The following is a 20254-nucleotide window of genomic DNA, read 5'->3' as shown; positions in this document are numbered from 1 at the left end:
GTTTTACAGATAATAAATCTGAGGCACAGAGATGTTAAGATTTTGGCACAAGAACACACAGCGAGCATCAGGTGGAAGTGTCAGGCAATGAGAGAATATAGCAATGCCGCAGTGAGAACTGATGCTTACTTAGTACTTATGTAAGAGCTTTGTAAGTATTTGTGTAAGAGCTCTCCATGCATCACCTGATTCACACGTGTTAACTGATCCCAGTGGGCTGGGGATGTGTCTTCTCTTTCCAGGATGTGACTCTCCTGGCTGGACTGATCCTTGGCTGAGGTTACAAAGGAAGTGACTATAACCTAGAGAACAGGCAGTTGGTGGAAGCTTCTCCTATGGAAGGTCTTGCCTCCCTGGTCGTTGACATGATGCTTCCAGCCTCCCCTCTTCTGGGAGCTCACGTGTCAACCCTCTGCCTCAGGACTGTAAGCATTATGTAGCATTTCAGTAACTTTTTCTTTGAGGTCCATTTCCCTTTGAGACAAAGCCCTTCCATGCTTTGATCTTACCTGCGTGGGATGGGGTTAGAATGCATGCCTGTGCATGTGTGTGCTCAGTTGCTCGGTTGTGTCCTACTCTTTCTGACCCCATGGACTGTAGCCTGCCTGTCCATGGGCTTTTCCAGGCCAGAATCCTGGAGTGGGTTGCCATTCCCTTCTCTAGGTGATCTTGAGTGGCGTTTATCCATTTTGGTTCAAGTTGTTGCTCTAGAGTGGTTGTTTATCATGCTTTTGCAGAGATTAGGGGCGTGTAGAAGGGAAAACGGAGAAGGCAATGGCACCCCACTCCAGTACTCTTGCCTGGAAAATCCCATGGACGGAGGAGCCTGGTAGGCTGCAGTCCATGGGATCACTAAGAGTCAGACACGACTGAGCGACTTCACTTTCACTTTTCACTTTCATGCACTGGAGAAGGAAATGGCAACCCACTCCAGTGTTCTTGCCTGGAGAATCCCAGGGACGGGGAAGCCTGGTGGGCTGCCGTCTATGGGGTCGCACAGAGTCAGACACAACTGAAGCAACTTAGCAGCTGCAGCAGCAGAAGGGAAAACTGGCCCTTGAGAATTAAGAAAGCACCTGTTTTGCTGTCTAACATTGGACAGGTCACTTAACCTCTCTGAACCTCCAGAGCATCGTGGGGCTACCGCAGATAATTCTCAAGTGCCTCCTGAACATCTACTCTGTGCCCAGTCCTGTGAGAAAGATGGGAAAACAAAATGATGGAGCAGGAGGTGGAGGGCATGAAATAGAAGCGTACCCTGAAACAGTCACCAGTCAGCTCTTTACCATGTGGGAGAAAACCACTGCTGGTCTTCCAGGGGTTTAGAGCGGTAGGGTTGTAAGTTCTGGAGAGGGTGGGAAAGCTGCCTGGGGCATCGGACGTGTGTTTGCTTGTTGAAGAAGGGAGCGTTCATTGGTCCTGGGAGGAATCAGAGAGCCTGAAGGCTCCTACAGAGACATCATTGTGGGGTACAGGTAGGGCATTGAGGAGGCAGACTTGACTGGAAGACTGGGAGGACTAGGAAATCCTTGACTTGGGCACATGAAAGACATTGCTGAAGAAGAAAACATCGAATGAACTAGCCCTTTTTGAACACTTTCCGAGTGCCAGGAGCACCTGTATGCAGCATATCATTTCACAGCAGCAGCGTACCTGTGCAACAGGCCAGATGTTGTCCCTTCACCCCGAGGAGACTGGGGCTCAGGGCTAAGTGTCTTCTCGTCCCAGATCAAATGTTGAAAAGGATGACAGAGCCAGGATCCCAGCTTGGCCTCTACAGGTATGGAGCTCATGCTTTCTCATGGTGCCCAGACCCTTCCAGGTGAGTTGAGATGACCTTGGAAAGCTGAAGCTCTCAATGATGTGGAGACCCCCGGGCGAATGCAATATGTAAATACAGCTTCACTTGTATTAGGTCCAAAACCACTGTTCAGTCAGTCATTCTCTCTGGAAGCATTTTAGGAGCTTCATGTGTCTACTCAGCCTTTTAGTCATTGGGTAAATAAGCATGGGGACACTTCCCAGGCAGCCCTAATAGTAAAAAAAAAATAAAAATAAAAAAACCACCCACCAATGCAGGAGGCCTAAGAGACGTGAGAGATGTGGGTTTGATCCCTGGGTCAGAAAGACCCCCTGGAGGAGGGCATGGCAACCCACTCCAGTATTCTTTCCTGGAGAGTCTCATGGGCAGAGGAGCCTGGTGGGCTATAGGCCATGGAGTCACAAAGAATCGGACATGCTGAAAGGACTTAGCATGGCACGAACAGGAATGAATAACACACTTCCTTATGTGAGCCAGTCTACCTACTTGAAGGAATCATCACATATAAAAGAATCATTATTATACAATATAACATGATTTTAGGACACGGGTGATGGTATAGTTAGTTCTGCCTGGGGTGATGCGAAAGGTTTTGCAGAAAATGTGCCTTTGACTAAGGCCAGTAATGTTAAATTACGAAGAAGGAAGGGAGACAGGGAGGGAGAAAGGAAGGAAAGAAGGGAGGGAAAGAGGATAGTTCTGCATAGCAGGCAAATTTGTAAGGAGTGGTGGATTCATGAAGGTGTTTGGCAAAGGCAGCTCAGTGTGGTTTGCAGAGAAGTGATTGGTACAAGGAAGGACAGTGTGTATTAGAGGATGCAGCTGGGAAAGGAAAGCTGAGGGATATGGCGAACGACCTTGAAAAACGGTACAAGATTCTCTGTCACCCAGCTTGGCCTGGAAATGGGGTGTGTGCTAAGCGGCTTCAGTTGTGTCCACCCCTTTGTGGCCACATGGGCTGTATAGCCCACCGGGCTCCTCTGTCCATGGGATTCTCCAGGCAAGAACACTGGAGTGGGTTGCCATGCCCTCCTCCAGGGGATCTTCCCCACCCAGGGATCGGACAGAGTCTTTTAAGTCTCCTGCATTGTCAGGCGGGTTCTTTACCACTAGCGCCACCTGGGAATGGGGAGGCGTGGGTCATTAATCTGCATAGATCTTCCTCAGGAGATAACGACTGTCAATACCCGCAAAATAAAGAGTATGATTATTGTCAGAGAAACACGCCATTCCCTGTGCATTCTGTTTTGTCCTGTTCTGATGGTCATTTTTCAGGAAGCAGGTAAAGGCTGATGGGGATGGTCTAGAGGGCTCCTGATCAGGGGGTGTGTGTGTTTGTGGGGGGGAGGTGGCTCCCTCCCAGACTTCAGGGATTGTTGAGCCAAGGAAGTCTGTGCCAAAGGTTCTAGATCTTCCAGGCTCTCAAGAGATCTTGCAGATCTACATTTTATAGACCGTACTTCTGTTTAAAAACGCCCGCTCCTTTTCGTGCCGTGACGTCAAAGCATCATCACTGTTGTTGTCATCATCCCTGTTAGCACGTTCATCATCATCATCACCTATAAACTGGATTTGGTCCACGAGGCAGCAGTCGGCTCTGTTGGCCAATAGCAACCGTAAGCCAGTCTTCACTGAGTGCTCCCTGATCCCGTCCTCCAGCCGATCCTTGTGCTTCCTGTCCTTTTTCCGTCTCTTATATGAGTGTTGAAACTCGGGGTAGCTGCTTCTCGGAAGGGTTGGTGCTGGCTGGTCACCCTCATGTTGGCTCTCAGGATCCAGGGAAAGAGTTATACTATGTGACAGCATAAGAAAAACCATTTGGAGGTTCCCTCACAGTCCAGTGGCTAAGACTCCTTGCCCCCCCCATGCAGGGGGCCCAGGTTCATTCCCTGGTCAGGGAACTAGAGGCCATGGATCACAGCTAAGACGCAGTGCAGTCAACTAAATAAAATAAATAAAAAATGTTTTAAATAGAAAAACTATTAAAAAAAAAAAAAAAGAAGCAGCACTTGGATAAGAGAGGTAACCATGACACGAGTGTCTTGTTGCACCGCAGAAATGAACACAAGATTGCAAAGCAATTATTTTTGTTGTTCAGTCGCTAAGTCATATCTGACTTGACTGTGTGACCCCATGGACTGCAGCACACCAGTCTTCCCTGTCCTTCACCATCTCCCAGAGTTTGCTCAAACTCATGTCCATTGAGTCAGCGATGCTATCTAGCCATCTTATCCTCTGTCGTCCCCTTCTCCTTTTGCCTTTGATCTTTCCCAGCATCAGGGTCTTTTCCAGTGAGTCTGCTCTTCGCATCGGGTGGCCAAAGTATTGGAGCTTCAGCATGAGTACTTCCAAAGAATATTATACTCTAACTTAAAAAAATAAAATAAAAAAAGAAGGGATTTGGATAAAGATGGGAAAAACCATGGCCTGTGAGCCAAACCTGGCTTTGACTGTTTTTGTATGACCCTTAAGCTCCGATTGGTTTATATAATTTTAAATGGTTGAGAAAAACTAAAAAGAATATTTTGTGACAGGTGAAAATGACAGGAAATTCAAATTTCAGAATCCACTTACGTACTGTAATCATGTTCATATGAAAATGGCTCAGTTTTGAGTAGTTGTAACAGAGAGTTGAAGGTTCACGACATCTAAAATATTTGTCACCTGCCCATTTTCAGAAAAAAAGTTTGCCCTTCCCTGCTTGCGACCGCCATGGTAAGTGTGCTAATGGTAGTGCGCTAATGGTACAGGGCTCTTGGTTTGAATTCAGTCTACCATTCATTCCGACCCAAGTTTCCTACCCACTGCCAGGACTATATCTCTTGTCCTTTGCCTTATTTTTTTTTCTTTTTTTCTCTCTCTCTATTTGAATTCTTGCAAGATACTATGAGCTTAAGACACCAAGACTAGACACTGTAGCTACCTATTTACTGTCAGCCAATGGGAAGTGAAGATACGCAGAATGTAGTACCTGCTTCTCTGTCCATGGAACTTTTCCTGGCAAGAATACTGGCATGAGTAGACATTCCCTTCGAAAGATCTTCCCAACCCAGGGATCGAACCCAGGTCTCCTGCATTGCAGGCGGATTCTTTACCATCTGAGCCACCAGGGAAGCCCACCTTTTAGTGGAAGAAATGGACCCAAGAGGAAAGAACTGTGGTCCAGTCATATTGGATGCTTCGCGTTTGGGAAAACAGAACGCATGTTAGAAAACAAGAGGTTCTGGTTAGTGATCATTATTTATTTCCGTGTTGTATTATTTCCTAACGTTTGGTGGATGGGTTTTAAAAAGGAAACATTCAATTCACACCGCTTCACAAATATAACTACTACAATCATAGATGACAGTCATATCTAAATATAAAATCAGAATCAGAGATGTGAATAACAGGACTGGAGGTGGCGAGAACAGGAAGATGAAAACACAGATCCGCCCGTAGTATGGATCAAAGGAATGGACGGAGTTGAACCTCTTTTTGGGCTCTGACCTCGAAGCCAAAGTGAAAAAGGGTCACCAGACAACAGGCCTTTATTTTCAGAGAGAGGGAAAGGCATGCTAAATGCTCAGGAGCAGAAAAGCTTTTGTGGCTTGGAGTTCTTACAAAGAAAAGAGAAAGCACCTTTTGCAAAGGAAACGGTGTATATCTATAGTTCTGGTTGTATAGGCGCGCCTCAATTTAATGTGCTTTGCAGATACCGTGTTTGTTGTTGTTTAACAGACTGAACGTTTATGACAACCCTGAGTCAAGCAAGTCGGCGGACACCATTCTTCCAACAGCATTGGCTCACCTCACATCTCTGTCATATTGTGGTAACTCTCTCACTGTTTCAGACTTTTTCATTATTTTTCTATTCGTCTGTGTCTGTGATAACTGATCTTCAAGGTTACGATTACAGCTCGCTGAGGATTCAGATGGTGGTTAGCCTGTTTTAACAAGAAAGTATTTTTTTAATTAAGGCATATACTTCTTTTAGACATAAGGCTATCACACACTTATTAGACTATAGTATAGTGTAACCATATCTTTTATATGCACTGCGAAAGCAGAAACACGTGCAACTGGCTTTATTGCGATGTTCTCTTAATCGTGGGGGTCTGGAATTCAACCACGATGTCTTCAAGATCTACCTATATTTCTGAAATATATCATCAAGTTCTTAAAAAAAAACAACAACACACATAGTAATATATAGAAGTCTCTTATATTTACGTAAGTCTACAGTTTCCATTCCATTCCATGCCGTATTTCATTGAGCATACCAACTCAATGGACATGAGTTTGAGCAAACTCCAGGAGATGGTGAAGGACAGGGAAGCCCAGCTGTGCCGCAGTCCACGGGGTCGCAAAGAACTCAGACACAACTGAACAAGTTTCCAAAACACTTCCACAATTTTGCCCTCTTGGTGAAGAGGAAGTGAGTATTGTCACTTACATAGGAGATTCGGGAAACAAAGTCTAAATGTATACATTTCTGGCCTTCCTGAATTCCTGCCTCCTGGTCCAGTGATCTTTCCACCAGAGACATAACACGATCTGACCCCAGGGCTTTCCAAAGTCAGGAAGAGCTCTCCCTGCCCCCAGGAAGCGGTCTCATGGTAAAGCTACTGTTCTCACTGGTAACTTCTCAGAAGAGCAGTGTTGAAAGACAGCGTCAAAAGCTAAAGTTAGAAACAGTATCAGGCTGTTAAGTAAGAGGGGGTCAACTCGCAGCTGTTCCTGGAGCTTTCTGAATCGTAACAAGGTGGCCACTTGGATACATGAGAATCAATTATAGAGAAACCTTGTCAAGATGGCCCCAATTCAGCCTTAAATCATTGCGTTCTCTGCCAAACGCTGTCCACTGTCGTTATCTAGAAATGTAATTATGCAACTAAATCAAGCAGCTAAAATTAGTGTAGTGTAAAAACACCTTGGCGATCTAAAAGTGGAGGCATTGACATTTGGATTTAGAAAAAGCCAATAGTTGAATACGTTTCGCGGTGTCTGATGCTCTCCAAGTTTCAACAAAAATCTATATCCAGTGTCAGGTTTCGAGTTCGAGGTGGGAGGTGGCAAGCAGATGTTGGGCTTGAAGGTGATTTTCAATGATCCCCAGGGCCTTTAGCATGGCTTGAGCGGACTCAGTCTGTGCTCTCAAAATTGGGAAATTCTCCCCACTAGCAGGTGCTCTCCTGGGATACATACTAGAAGAGTGACAGTCTGAAGGCTGTCTTTGCCTTCCACCTGAAGTCAAAGGCGTGTCTGTACCAGGCGTCCGTAGAGGAACACAGGGCAAGAATGCCAAATACATGTCTTGTACACATCACGAGAGGATGCCAAGCGCTTTTCTCGTCACACAACCCTATGAGGTAGGGTCTGTTACTATGTCAGTTTTCCAAATGAAGAAACGAAGGTTCAGAGACACTGAGCAACATGTTCAACATCACACAGCTGCCAAGTTGGGACACCCAAGTCAGTGTAATTCCACCTCCTGCAATCCCATCTGAGAGTATCTGTGGCCACGTAACGCATGCTGGACCATCACTTGGATGTTTTCGAACATCAGAAAGATCTGAAATACTGGAATGTATTTCTCGTCTGTGGTTTTGGTGTGCGTTAGGTATGCCTTTAAACTCTCGGAGCAGGGAGTCATCTTATTAATCGATTACACATTAAAATATAACAACTGAAAGCTCAAAGACAAAGAATGTTAAAGTTTTATTTTTAAGGCATATGAAATTATATTACAGAACAAAGTACTGTAATGGATACGGTGGCCAATTAGGAATTAGGAGCCTGGCACTGCCTCTCATGTGTGGAGGGCTGTGAGCGTGCAATTCAACTAGCGTGAGCCTCATTTCCCGTGTGGACCAGGAACTAGTAGTAGTACCTACTTGCGAGAGTTTTGAGAATGAAATTACAAAACGTGTAAATAATTTAGCTATAGTTCTGTGTGCCATAGCATACACTACACATACTCGTTGGTGCTATAATTATATTTTGGGCACAAGTTGCCCCTTTAAAACTAAAATCTGGGAGAGAGAAAGAAAGAGAGAAACAGACATCAGATAACAAGATAGCATCTTCTTCCTTTCTCTGTGATCAGTACCAGAAGCTGTCTGCGTTCCTCTACTGAGCTTTTAAGTGGCAGCTGATAATCATATCAATTGACATTTCTCAGCTTTCCTCTCTAACCATCCCACACAGACTCCAGTTTTTGCTTTTTTTTTTTGCCCCAATTCCTTCGGAAAGAGCCCAAATCTGTCAGCCTGACCACCTTGCTCCCCGTCTCTGGGTCTCTCTCACTCTCTCTGAGAACTAAATTAATGAAGAGTATTTGGTTAGTCATGTTAGGCAAGCCGTTCCCAAAATAGAACCTTCCATTTTGGTAGCTTCAACCCTGCAGCTGCTCTGTCTCTCCCTCGTCTGTGAAGAAAACTTTCACATTAAGAGTTGCTGATGCTGGATTTTCTTTCTCTCCCCTCTGAGTGTTGATGAGCTCTGCGCTCCTGACAGCGGCGATCTGGCTCTCAGCTCTGTGGTTCGGAAGAAGTTGGGTCTATAGATCTTTTTTTTCTTTCTTTTTTTTCCCCCAACTGTCCATTGATGCGTTGAGCTTCCGAGGGGATCCCACCTGCCCGTAAAGCATGTTGCCTTCTCAAGGAGTCCTCTTGCATCCCTATGGCGTACCTATGATCGTTCCAGCCGCCCCCTACTTCCCAGGACTGATCCAGGTAATTCAAGGCCACTGCCAGCCAGCAACTTAACTCCAGAGCGCGCAGAGTAATAATTGGAATTTTTATGGTTGAGAAAGCAAACACTTTTAATACAGGAAAAAGCCCTCGTGTAGTCTGAGGGAAGACAGTAGGAAATCAAAAAGATGGATCACCCTAATCTGGCTATTGACATCTCTCATGGTTGAATAAATGGTGTAGTTGAGCTATATTTGCTTGTATTGATCGGGCTGCTGTTTAACATTCATGCCTTTGCTTCGGGAGGTTGACCACGGGGCAAAGGATTTGTTCTCCTTCTGGGCTCTCGGAGGGACTCAGTCTCCCACAGCAGATCCTGAGACGGACTAACTGGTCATGAGGTGACTTGGTTAAGAGCTTTCACCCAGGAAACAGAAGGAGCATGAAATACACATTAATCCTTAGGTTCCGCTTCCCAGGGCTTGTCTGTTTTCATGAAGGGTACCCCTGCCTTCCCAAACCTGAAATTGACCAGTGGCAGAGAGGCAAAAGGAATGCTTTATTGATGGTTAATTTATGAAGTTCAGAGATGATACTAGGAATCCCTTACCGGTTGTTTACATCTGAATGATGGCAAGAAAGGAGATGATTGAAATACAAGTTGGTTTCACTTTTAAGGCTTTTCATTCTGTGTTGGGAGAGTCATCAAATAAGATATTTGGGGCCTTTTTTTTTTTTTTTTCATTGTAAGTGTGGCTTTTTAAGCAAAAGTTGGCTTCTGGGTATGTGTCTGAATTTCTCTGTGGAGAACTGACTAACGACAGAGGCTGAGTGTCAGAGGAAAACCGGATGTCTTCTTTTGTGGTTTGTTTGAGAGCAGTCATCTTTTTGTCATACATTCTGTATCTCCTTTCTACAGGAAAGAAAAGCTACATGTAGTTAGTACGTCCTTTTTACCTTCAGTTCTGTGCTCCTCCCTCCACGATCTTTCAAAATTCTGCAACACTAGCTCATTAATTCAAATTTCTGAGGAGGGTTCTGATCAAACCTCCAATGTCTACTTTTCTGAATGTTGTTGTTACCTCTTGTAAACTATAAGAATCTTGGCAATTTGAGCCATTAGGGGGGAGTCCAAAACATTGCGAAACATCTTATCATGCCAGATTTATGGTCCTTGCTCTTTTGGGAGGCTTCTATATTATGCATGAGAAATAATGGACTACCTGGAGAGTGGTCCTCAACAACGTGGAAACAGTTCCATCCTTCCAGGCATATGCAGGCCAGTGAGCCACTGGGATCTGAAGTCAGGCTTGGTGATACACCGGAAAACATTTTACTTCCGTTGGACATTCGGGGTGAAGGTTAGCGGTTAGAGTTTTGTCAGACCCTGGACCGCCCCATCCGATAAATAATTACAAGCAAATCGTGCCCTTCACTCTGTGCTGATTGATGCTGAAATTGCTTTTGAAAGTTCTCATAAGTTCCTGTTATAGATTAAGTGCCGGTGTAGGAAAAATAACAGCACCCACTGAAATGGGTGAATGTAATCAGGCTTAATGGACTCGAGAGCTTGTTGGGAATTAAATAACTATCGATCCGCTGGAATGCTGCTGTCATTACAAAATGCCACTCTGGACGTATTACCCGCGTGATAGATGAGAAGACACATGGGCGAGCTGAGAAATTGGGGAGGCCTGGTTCCCATTCCTTCCTCCTGTGCAGAGCCTTTGAGAAATGGATCTGGTTTCTGGGGGAAAGAAACAAGAGATTTTACTTGCAGATCATTGCTGGGATCATGCTTTGTTTTCCCAAGTGACACCTCTGGTAACTGGTTACCCAGAAGTCAGGGAGTGGTGCGGCAGGGGGTCTTAGCCCAGATGCTGTGACAGCCTTCATCTTCTTCCTCTCGCACCCGCCGTGGATCACACGGAAACGCTCTGAGTGGGGATAGACTGGCCTTCTTTCCAGTTTTCTGAGACAGCCTGTTATTTATCCAGCGGCATCAAGCAACTCAGACACTCCATGCGGTAACATTTGCAAGTGAAGGAAAGGCAATTCAAAGAAAGAACTGTAAGACATACACCCACACACTCACCTCTCAGCTGATGCTTCAGGTGATACTAGGTGCCCTGTATTCCCGCAGACTCTATCAGCTTGCTGACCAATTCGTTGATCATGTGGGTTTCTTCCCAGACTCTTCAAGATGCAAATGTGTGTGTGGGTGATTTGTCGCTCAGTCATGTCCAACTCTGCAACCCCATGGACTGCAGCTCACCACGCTCCTCTGTCCATGGGGATTCTCCAGGCAAGAATACTGGAGTGGGTTGCCATGCCCTCCTCCTGGGGATCTTCCCAACTCAGGCTTTCCCAAACTCACAGACTTAGAGAACGAACTTATGGTTGCCGGGGGGAGGGAGAGTTAGGAAGTTTGGGTTGGACATGTACACACTGCTGTATTTAAAATGGATAACCGATAAGGGCCTATTGTATAGCACAGGGAACTCTGCTCAATGTTATGTGCCAGCCTGTATAAGAAGGGGCTTTGTGGGGGAATGGATACACGTGTATGTATGCTGTCCACCTGAAACTGTCACAGCATTGTTAATCTGCTCTACCCTAATACAAAATAGAAGTTTAAAAAAAGATGCCAGGGCTTTCCTAGAGGGAATTAAGGTGCCACCCACATCCTCATAATGTGATCAGTGAGACAGTTCCATGATCCCAAGTAGTGTGTTCCTTCCGCAGTAGTAAGTTCCCTGTGACTGGAGGTATGAAACAGCAGTAGGGGCCACTGGGCAGGGTTGTCTTATCAGAATTCGAGATTCATCTCACAGTCTTTTCAACGTGAAGAACCAGTGATTCTGATTCTGTGGCCTACGAATTTCCTTTTCGTAACCCTATCAAGTGCCACTTTTTTTTTTCCTATTGCTCTGTTTTTGTCTGCTCAGTCCAAGAAAACAAACAATAATTGATCGGACAGCATAAGAGGCTTTTAAGAGAGCATCACCTTATCCTGCAAAGGCGGTGAGCAAACATGTTTCCTAATAATTCCTAGGACGTGACTCAATAGTATCTTTTGTCTCAGGAGTAGATTCAATAGTGACTGCTGACCTCATGGGCCATCCCCAAAGAAAGCTAGATGCTTTACCATATTGAATATCCTGAACCCATCTTTAATGTCTGAACTTGTTGAATAGATAGCAAGGTGAATAGTTTTTCCTTCCAGCCATGTAAAGTACTCCAGAGTGACCGTGGAGGATTGGGCTGAAGCGGTTTGGACAGTTTTCATGCATAGTAAGAAGCAGAAGAAGAGAAATACTATCAAGTATCAAATATTAACAGTATATAAACACTGTTCCATTCCCCTTGGCATAGAGCGGACTGCTGGTATCTCTGGTTAAGAAGAACGAACATGTCTTCCCATTGAACTCCTTTATTCATGTCTCAATTTCCAACAAGACCTTGAATGATCAATGAATTATCTGACCTGAGAACAGGAGATTTGACAAGTAAATTGTCCGTCAGTCTTGAGTCAAAGAAGCTACCAGGAGAACTTACCTGAGCCGTGGACCAATAGCCGGCCGCACAGCGTCAGATGATATCATCTAAACCTCAGCTTTGTAACTGATCAGTCTGGGTGGTGTTTGGGTCTGATAAGCCCTCGGCTCTGGGTTCAAGTTCAGACTTGAGCCCCTCACTGTAGATATTTATCTGCCAGATATAGCCCTTGACCATCACTGCTAGATTATTTTCCACACCAAGACAGTTCCATTCTCATCTCCTCCGGATATTGCAGATCAGGTCTGGAGACTATTTTCCTAGACAGAGGATGGTGTAGACATGGCCACATCCACCTCACCATGCACTTTTTTACTTTAGTTATTCAGTTGCTACCCACATATTCCATATCAGGCAAGTTACATGCACCTGGAAAACAGAAGCAGCCAGTACAGCTACTGACTGTTAGGTTCACAGCCTGGTGGAAGAGAACCTTAGATAAATATAAAATCCAATATGATAGGAAAAACATCAGGAAAGCATGATAGGTGATAAGTATTTCACACGTGCTTTGTACCAGGCAGGGCTTCCCAGGTGGCGCTAGTGGTAAAGAACCTGCCTGCCAGTGCAGGAGACATAAGAGACTTGGGTTTGATCCCTGGATCAGGAAGAGCCCCTGGAGGAGGGCTGGGCAACCCACTCCAGGATTCTTGCCTGGAGAATCCCATGGGCAGAGGAGCTTGGCTGACTATGGTCGATGGGATCACAAAGAGTCGGACTTGAGTGAAGTGACTTGTATGCACGCGTGTACCAGGTATGGTGCTAAATACTTATATATTTTATCTCAATTTATCCTAACAATGCAGTTGTCCCCCCCTTATCTGTGGGGGATGTTGACTTAAAAAATATTCAGCAACCTAAAAGTTGAGAGCTAAGTTTTAGGACTTCAAGCCTGGGCCTCTCAAGTAAGCCTAAGCGAACTGCTCCAAGGAGGTGAGGGGATGAGCCTGGTTATATAGAAGTTTTGTAACAAAGAGCAGGTAGTCTGAGCATCAAAGAGATTATTCTTATTGAAAGAAAAACAGATATCCCAAGTTAAGGAATTTAGCACTTCTCTATTATAGGAAGATGCAAGAGTCCAGGCTCACTGAAATCATTCCTTTAATAAGCATCTCAGCCTTCGGGCCATGGGCCTGTGTTTTCACATCCTGAGCTTCCTCAGGGCTCACCGTAGGGAGTGGCTGCAGTCTGCTGGCTGCTAGATGGCAGGCATTCTTCTCCTTCCCCCAGGGTCACCAGCCACTGATGTCTGTGACGTCCTTGTTTACTGGCAGGGCAGGAAATGCTCCATTTCCCAGGGATATGGCCTAGACCCCCAGTGGATGCTTTAGATAGTACTGGACCCAAGATGGATTGTGTTTTTCCCTGTACACACATACCTGTGTGTGTGTGTGTGTGTGTGTGTGTGTTTTACTCAGTCATGTCTGACTCTCTGCAGCCCTGTGGACTGTAGCCTACCAGGTCCTCTGTCCATGGAATTTTCCAGGCAAAAACACTGGAGTGGGTACATACATGTGGTCCAGTTTAATTTATAAATTAGACACAGAGACTACTAATAATTAATAATAAAATAGAACTATTATAACAGTTTACTGCAATAAAAAGTTGTGAATGTGGCTCTGGATATCTTACTATACAAAGCACACACTTTTTTTTTTTTTTCCTTCCTTGAAGTGTCTCAGAGAAGATTCATTCTTAACATAGATCTTAGCAATTTCAGTATATGGTTTTGTTGCCTTCCTTATTAGGTTGAGAATGTTTTCATTTCAAGGAAGCACTTGACGGCTTCTCCATCAGAACTACCAGTATCACTAACTCTTGTCCTTTGGGGCTGGTATTCAGGAAAATAAGGATCAGTTGCACCCGAGCATCGCGATAACTTGGTAGTTGATCTGATACCTGAGATAGTTACTAAGCAACTAACTGTGTGAGATCTTCTGAACACAGGGATGGGCCACATCCTGGACAGGACAGAATGTGACTGGACCACCCCGAACAACACACAGTTTAAAATGTATGAATTGTTTACTTCTGGAATTTCCCGTTTAATATCTTCAGGCTGTGGTTGACCTCAGGTAAAGCTGGGAGAGCAAACCTGTGGATAATGGTGGTTACCATAACCCGAAAGTTGGGTTCTGTTTGTCCCACCATTATCTGTAATTGTAAATCTCCCAAAGCTCTGAAAATCAGCTTTTTTGGGGGGTGGGGGGAGTGTTGGCACTAAAATGCCTCTCGGAAGAAAACTTGACCTGAAATGATGTGCCGCTATTTATAGACTGTCTTTATCCCACTCAGTGTGAATATTCATATATTTTGCTACGGGAATTTTTCTGTGTTTGATTTCAGAGTGTTGTCCCAGGCCCTGCTGAGAAAGTTACATAATCTGTTTCTGATGGATTCCCTTTCTGAAAAAGAAAAATCTCCCCAAATCTGAATTTCAAGATAGAGAGGTGACCCCATGGGTATTGGATAAGAAATCACAGTCATGTATTACGATGCCTTTTCTGCATATGGAGGACCTGAAACTGACATTTAGAGAAAGGTCACTTGCCCAAGGTCACAAGGATTGTCAGTGCCAGAGCTGAGATGTGGACCATGTCTGGTGGACTGGGACCTTTGTTCTTTGTCACAGATCCACTGTTGAGGTGTATATGGAGATATAGGAGAGGGAGACGGTGGATGCCTCTTGGAGTAGGAAAGAGGGTCGTTCAGAGGGGAATGAGGGTTTCCCAGGTAAAGAACCCGCCTACCAATGCAGGAAATGCAAGAGATGCGGGTTCAATCTCTGGGTCAGGAAGGTCCCCTACAAAAGGGCCTGGCAACCCACTCCAGTATTCTTGCCTGGAGAATCCCAAGTATAGAGGAGCCTGGCCGGCTACAGTCCATCAGGTAGCAAAGAGTCAAACACGATTGAATCAATGTAGCATGCATACACTCAGAGGGGAAAGGTGGCATTCAAGTCAGGCTGTAGAACATCACCAGACATTCTCTGGGCAAACAGAAGAGAAAGCCCTTCCTATCAGAGCAGAGAACGTGGGTGAGCTCACGATGCTTGGGTTGACATATCAAGACGGAGCTTCAGTATCTTCCCCAACCCATTGGCACTGTGTGTCTTGGCATTGCGTAAATATAGGTCTCAAAAGACAGGGCTCCAGAGGAGCTGGGAGAAATGGAGCTCAGAAATGGAGCTTCTGAACCCTGAATCTCTCTGTGCCCACACAGGAATGGGCTCTCTACTGCCCTTCTCTGAATCCAGCAGGTGAATGTTGAATTCCCTGGATTTTGAGTCCGGATCGCTATTTGCTATCCTTTCTCTCTGAAGCAGTAAGCTCTCTGAAGGCTGTGCTCTCCAACCCGTACCCCACAGAATTAGATGGCAGCAGAGAAATGAGGACCGCCTCCCTGACGTGGGTAGCAGTGGTAGAGGCAAACCCCTCAGCTCTGGATTTTGAAGAAGAAATCAGCATCATTGAATTGGGTGATTTATCTAATGAGAGATCTGTATACACCTGTGTAGTGAGGTCACAGGAAGAAGGAACACCCCCCCTCCCCCTGGACCCTCTTGTCTAACACTTGAAAATGAATATCCCAGGAGACACACTTGCTGGCAAAGCCAGAGACTTTTTGGGGAAGGGGTGCCCAAGTGGAGAGCTGCAGGGGAAGGAAACCCAGGAGAACTGCTCTGCCATGTGGCTCGCATTCTTGGGTTTTATGGTGATGGGTTAGTCTCTGGATTTTCTGGCCAATCATTGTGACTCAGGGTCCTTCCTGCTGGTACATGCATCACTTAGCCAAGATGGATTCCGGCAAGGAGGATTCTGGGAGGTTGGTAGGACATATGGAGTCTCCTCTCTCCTTTTGACCTTTGCCGAATTCTTCCGGTTGGTGTAGCATGTTAGTTCCAAGTTCCTTACCAGGACTTCCTGTTGGAAGGTAACTCATGCAAGTGGTTACTCTCAGGCCTAGTTAGAGTGGCCTAGTTTGGTCAGTGGGTCACCTCACAGTGACACCAAGAATTATCAAACTTCTGGTTTTAGCAGTGGACCAAAAGTAACTGGCCCCTGCAGAAAGGTAGAGAGATGTATGAGGAATGTGCAAGGCACTGGTGTAAACCTGAAGGGAATAAGCTTGTGTTGCTCAGCGGCTGGTGGAGCCATTTTCAGATCTTGATATTGCTGCCCTGCAGAGTTATTTACATGTGTGGAATATCTGCTGATTGGGAAAGAAAGCAGAAGGCCCGCCTGCATAATGTGAGTGTTGGTGGCGTCATTTACTTTGTGGCTGCTCCATCTTAGTCACCGAGTGACTTTTCTGTACTGCCAAACAGGCCGTGTCAACAGCAGACTAAATTAAAGAGTCAGGGAGGCGGCAAAGAGAATTTGGAGTCAAACAGGTCTGTGTTGATATATTGGCCCTGGCATTTACTAACCATGTGGCCTTGAGCTTGTCAATTAACCTCTCCAAGGCTGTTTTCTCAGCTACAAAATGGAAACAGGAACACCTGTCTTGAAGAGTGGTTGTGAGTTTACGTGGGATTCATCTCTTTGTTCAACAGTTACTTATTGAGCACCTACTGTATGCCAGGCTGTGAGAAGTGGAGTGAGAAGTGGGTGTAGGTGATGAGGCAGAATAGGAAACACACAAGATTCTTTTCAACCTAAAATTTATATCCTAATATATGGAAAAGGTGGCATTTATATGTATGTGCTTAGTCACTCAGTCATGTCCGACTCTTGCAACCCCATGGACTGTACCCCACCAGGCGTCTCTGTCCATGGAATTTTCCAGGCAAGAATACTTGAGTATCTTGCCATTTCCTTCTCCAAGGGATCTTCCTGATCCAGGGATTAAACCTGTGTCTCCTGCATTGGCAGGCAGAGACTTTACCCCTAGGACCACCTGAGAAGCCCATTTATATGTATATATAATATATTCTCAGTTGGTAAAGAGCCTGGCGGACTACAGTCCATGGGGTTGCAAGAGTTGGACACAACTTAGTGACTAAAGTAAAGTTGCTCAGTCGTGTCTGACTCTTTGCGACCCCATGGACAGTAGCCTACTAGGCTACGCCGTCCATGGGATTTTCCAGGCAAGAGTACTGGAGTGGGCTGCCATTTCCTTCTCCAGGGGATCTTCCCAACCCAGGGATCGAACCTGGGTCTCCTTCATTGCAGACAGATGTTTTACCGTCTGAGCCACACTTCAGGATGGGCTGGCCACCTCATAATTCTTATCCTGTGTTATTCTGAAAGAGGATAGGCATTTACTCAGGACTCTTATCTTTTAGTGACAAGATCTAATTCATAATTGTTTAGAGGGGAAACACAAAACCTCCACCTTCAGGCACAGTTGAATTCAGAGGCTCCAATGACTCAAGTCAAGTCACCCCATGACTCCACAGTAGTTATCTGAACTTGATCTTCATTCACAAATGCACCACATCCAACTGTGGCAAAGATGGTGAAGTAAATTCTGGCCTCTGTACACTAACCCTGAATTAACTCTCAGACACAGAGTTGGTAGCTCAGCTGGTAAAGAATCTGCCTGTAAGAAAGTGAATCTGCCTGTAATGCAGGAGACCCTGGTTCTATTCCTGGGTCAGGAAGATCCTCTGGTGAAGGGATAGGCTACCCACTCTAGTATTCTTAGGCTTCCCTTGTGGCTCAGCTGGTAAAGAATCTGCCTGCAATGCGGGAGACCTGGGTTCCATCCCTGGGTGGGAAGATCCCCTGGAGAAGGGAAAGGCTACCCACTCCAGTATTCTGGCCTGGAGAATTCCATGAACTGTATAGGCCGTGGGATTACAAAGAGTTGGAAATGACTGAGCGACTTTTGCAGAGTTTTGGGTGAAGTAGAAAAGAATAGCTTTATTGTTTGCCAGGCAAAGAAGGCCACAGTGGGCTAATGCCCTCAAGGCTGTGTGTCCAGACCTGGAGGGAGGGTACAGTGAGCCCTGTGTGGAGTCTTCTAGTCCATGGATGGGGTTGCTGATGAGGATCAGAGTGCCTGAAGAGGCTGCATTCCTTCAATCCAGAGATCTTCTGGCCTAACAGTGACCTTCTCTCTGGAATGAAGAGTGCTTTATCAGACATTAACATCTTTCCATTTGGTGGGAGTTTCAGTATCTGCAAAACAGCTCAAGGATACTGTTATGTGTATCCCTTGAGGGGGATCTCGGACTGCCCCCAAGGCTGCACAATTGTTTCTGGACTGTTCCTCCCTTGTCCCTGCATCCTCTCTCTTTCCTGACTAGCAACTGAACCTGCCCTTTGGAACTCAGGGAAAGGGGCTTTTGTGCCCATGAGCCCCATTGGGTCCAGCTGGATTTCAGTGATCCCCAGAAACTCCAGGCTGACACCCCAACCCATCCCCAACTCTTCCCCAACTGCAAAAATTCCAAAGTCAAGCTGGAAGCTGGGGTTAGATCCAGCCAAGCAGGGAGTGAAGGAGCAGTCAGAGCTCACTTATCCAGTTTAGGCATTCTTGTTGTTGAGTTGCCAAAGTGAAAGTGAAGTCGCTTACTTGTGTCCGACTCTTTGCAACCCCATGGACTGTAGCCTACCAGGCTCCTCCATCCGTGGGATTTCCAGGCAAGAGTGCTGGAGTAGGTTGCCATTTCCTTCTCCAGGGCATCTTCCCGAGCCAGGGATCAAACCCAGGTCTAAGTCATGTCTGACTCTGCCATACCATGGACTGTAGCCTGCCAGGTCCCACTGAAACCGTTTACCTCAGGTTGGGACTTGAACCCATGTGACTGGGACTTGAAGCCAGCCAAAACCCACATTTCCTGGTTTCAGGGCCTAATAAAGCTCAGGTTCTTGATGTCTCATCCCAGAAAGAATTCAGTGAGAGACAAAGTTATAGGTAAGAAATGGATTTATTCAGATTCAGAGAGAAACACACTCCACAGGCAGAGTGTGTGCCTTCACAGAGGGTGAGTGTGGCTGCGAAATGTGGTGTGGTTAGTTTTTATAGGCTGGGTAATTTCATATGCAAATGAGTGAAAGGAAATGGCAACCCACTCCAGTGTTCTTGCCTGGAGAATCCCAGGGACAGGGGAGCCTGGTGGGCTGCTGTCTATGGGGTTGCACAGAGTCGAACATGACTAAAGTGACTTAACCTTAACCTAATGAGTGGGAGGATAATTCCAACTATTTTGGGGAAGGGATGGAGAGTTCAAGGATTTGGGCTACCCCCCACTCCTTGGTCTTTTAACAGTGCCTTGGAACTGTCATGGCACCTCTGGATGGGTCATTTCACTTGCCGATTGAGGATCAGGGGCTAGTCTTGTCTGCCATCTTGGTTCCATTTGATTCTAATTGATTTACGTTGTATCCTTGGGCTATGTCATTCTTTCAAAAGTTGTGCCCTGCCCCTTTCCTTCCTGCTACACCTCTGTCCCTGGGATTGCCCAGGCAAGAATACTGGAGTAGGTTACCATTTCCTTCTCCAGGGGATCCTCCAGACCCAAGGATCAAATGCACAAGTGGGCAGCCTTTCCCTTCTCCAGGCGATTTTCCCAACCCAGGGATTGAACCTGGGTCTCCCACGTTGCAGGCAGATTCTTTACCAGCTGAGCCACAAGGGAAGCCCAAGAATACTGGAGCGGGTAGCCTATTCCTTCTTCAGGGGATCTTCCTGACCCAGGAGTCGAACCGGGGTCTCCTGCATCGCAGCGGGATTCTTTACCAACTGAGCTATCAGGGAAGCCCCCTACATTGGCAGGCAGGTTCTTTACCACTGAGCCACCAGGGAAGCTCAATTTGGGTGCTCAACAGATGAAAAACAAAGTTCTCAATTCCTTGAGAGGTATTACAGTTGTCTCAATTGTTCAAGCTATTACAAACGTCTAAACATGTCTCTTCTCCCCCAAACCTTGCCCGTACCCCACCAGGGAAGAAATTAGTGGGTTTCTGATCTTACTTATCCAGTTACCTTTTTTTTTTTTTTTGCCAGTGATCATAATTACCAGACATTCACAATGACCCAGTGTATCTTGCTTCTCCATACCTGATCAGATGAATCAAAGGCAAATATGGCAATTTTATGCAGTATTTTCCCACCTAAAGTAATTACAGGAGTGTCTCCCACCACAGTATGTTTGGGACATCCCCAGTCTTTTGCAAGTGAAACCACCACAATCTAGGAACATACAGATAGCCTGACGAGGACAACAGGTAACACTTATAATTGAGGCAAG

At 45.8% G+C, this 20254-nt stretch overlaps 1 protein-coding gene across 8 annotated transcripts in view; it reads left to right on the top strand.

Annotated features, from left to right (window-relative positions):
• RBFOX1 (RNA binding fox-1 homolog 1) overlaps positions 1 to 20254 on the top strand; it is a 442476-nt gene that overhangs the window by 25455 nt on the left and 396767 nt on the right. For 2 of the 8 annotated variants that reach the window (XM_070362797.1, XM_070362799.1), the window contains exon 1: positions 8217 to 8538. The exons of the other annotated variants lie outside the window; for them this stretch is intronic. In XM_070362797.1, coding sequence (XP_070218898.1) covers positions 8452 to 8538 — 87 coding nt within the window. In that variant the 5' untranslated portion in view covers positions 8217 to 8451. Of the gene's footprint in view, positions 1 to 8216; positions 8539 to 20254 lie in introns of those variants that run through there. 8 annotated transcript variants of the gene reach the window in all.

This window comes from Bos mutus, chromosome 25 (genome assembly GCF_027580195.1).
Source record: "Bos mutus isolate GX-2022 chromosome 25, NWIPB_WYAK_1.1, whole genome shotgun sequence".
Classification (NCBI taxonomy): domain Eukaryota; kingdom Metazoa; phylum Chordata; class Mammalia; order Artiodactyla; family Bovidae; genus Bos; species Bos mutus.
This window is presented reverse-complemented; position numbering and strand designations above follow the sequence as displayed.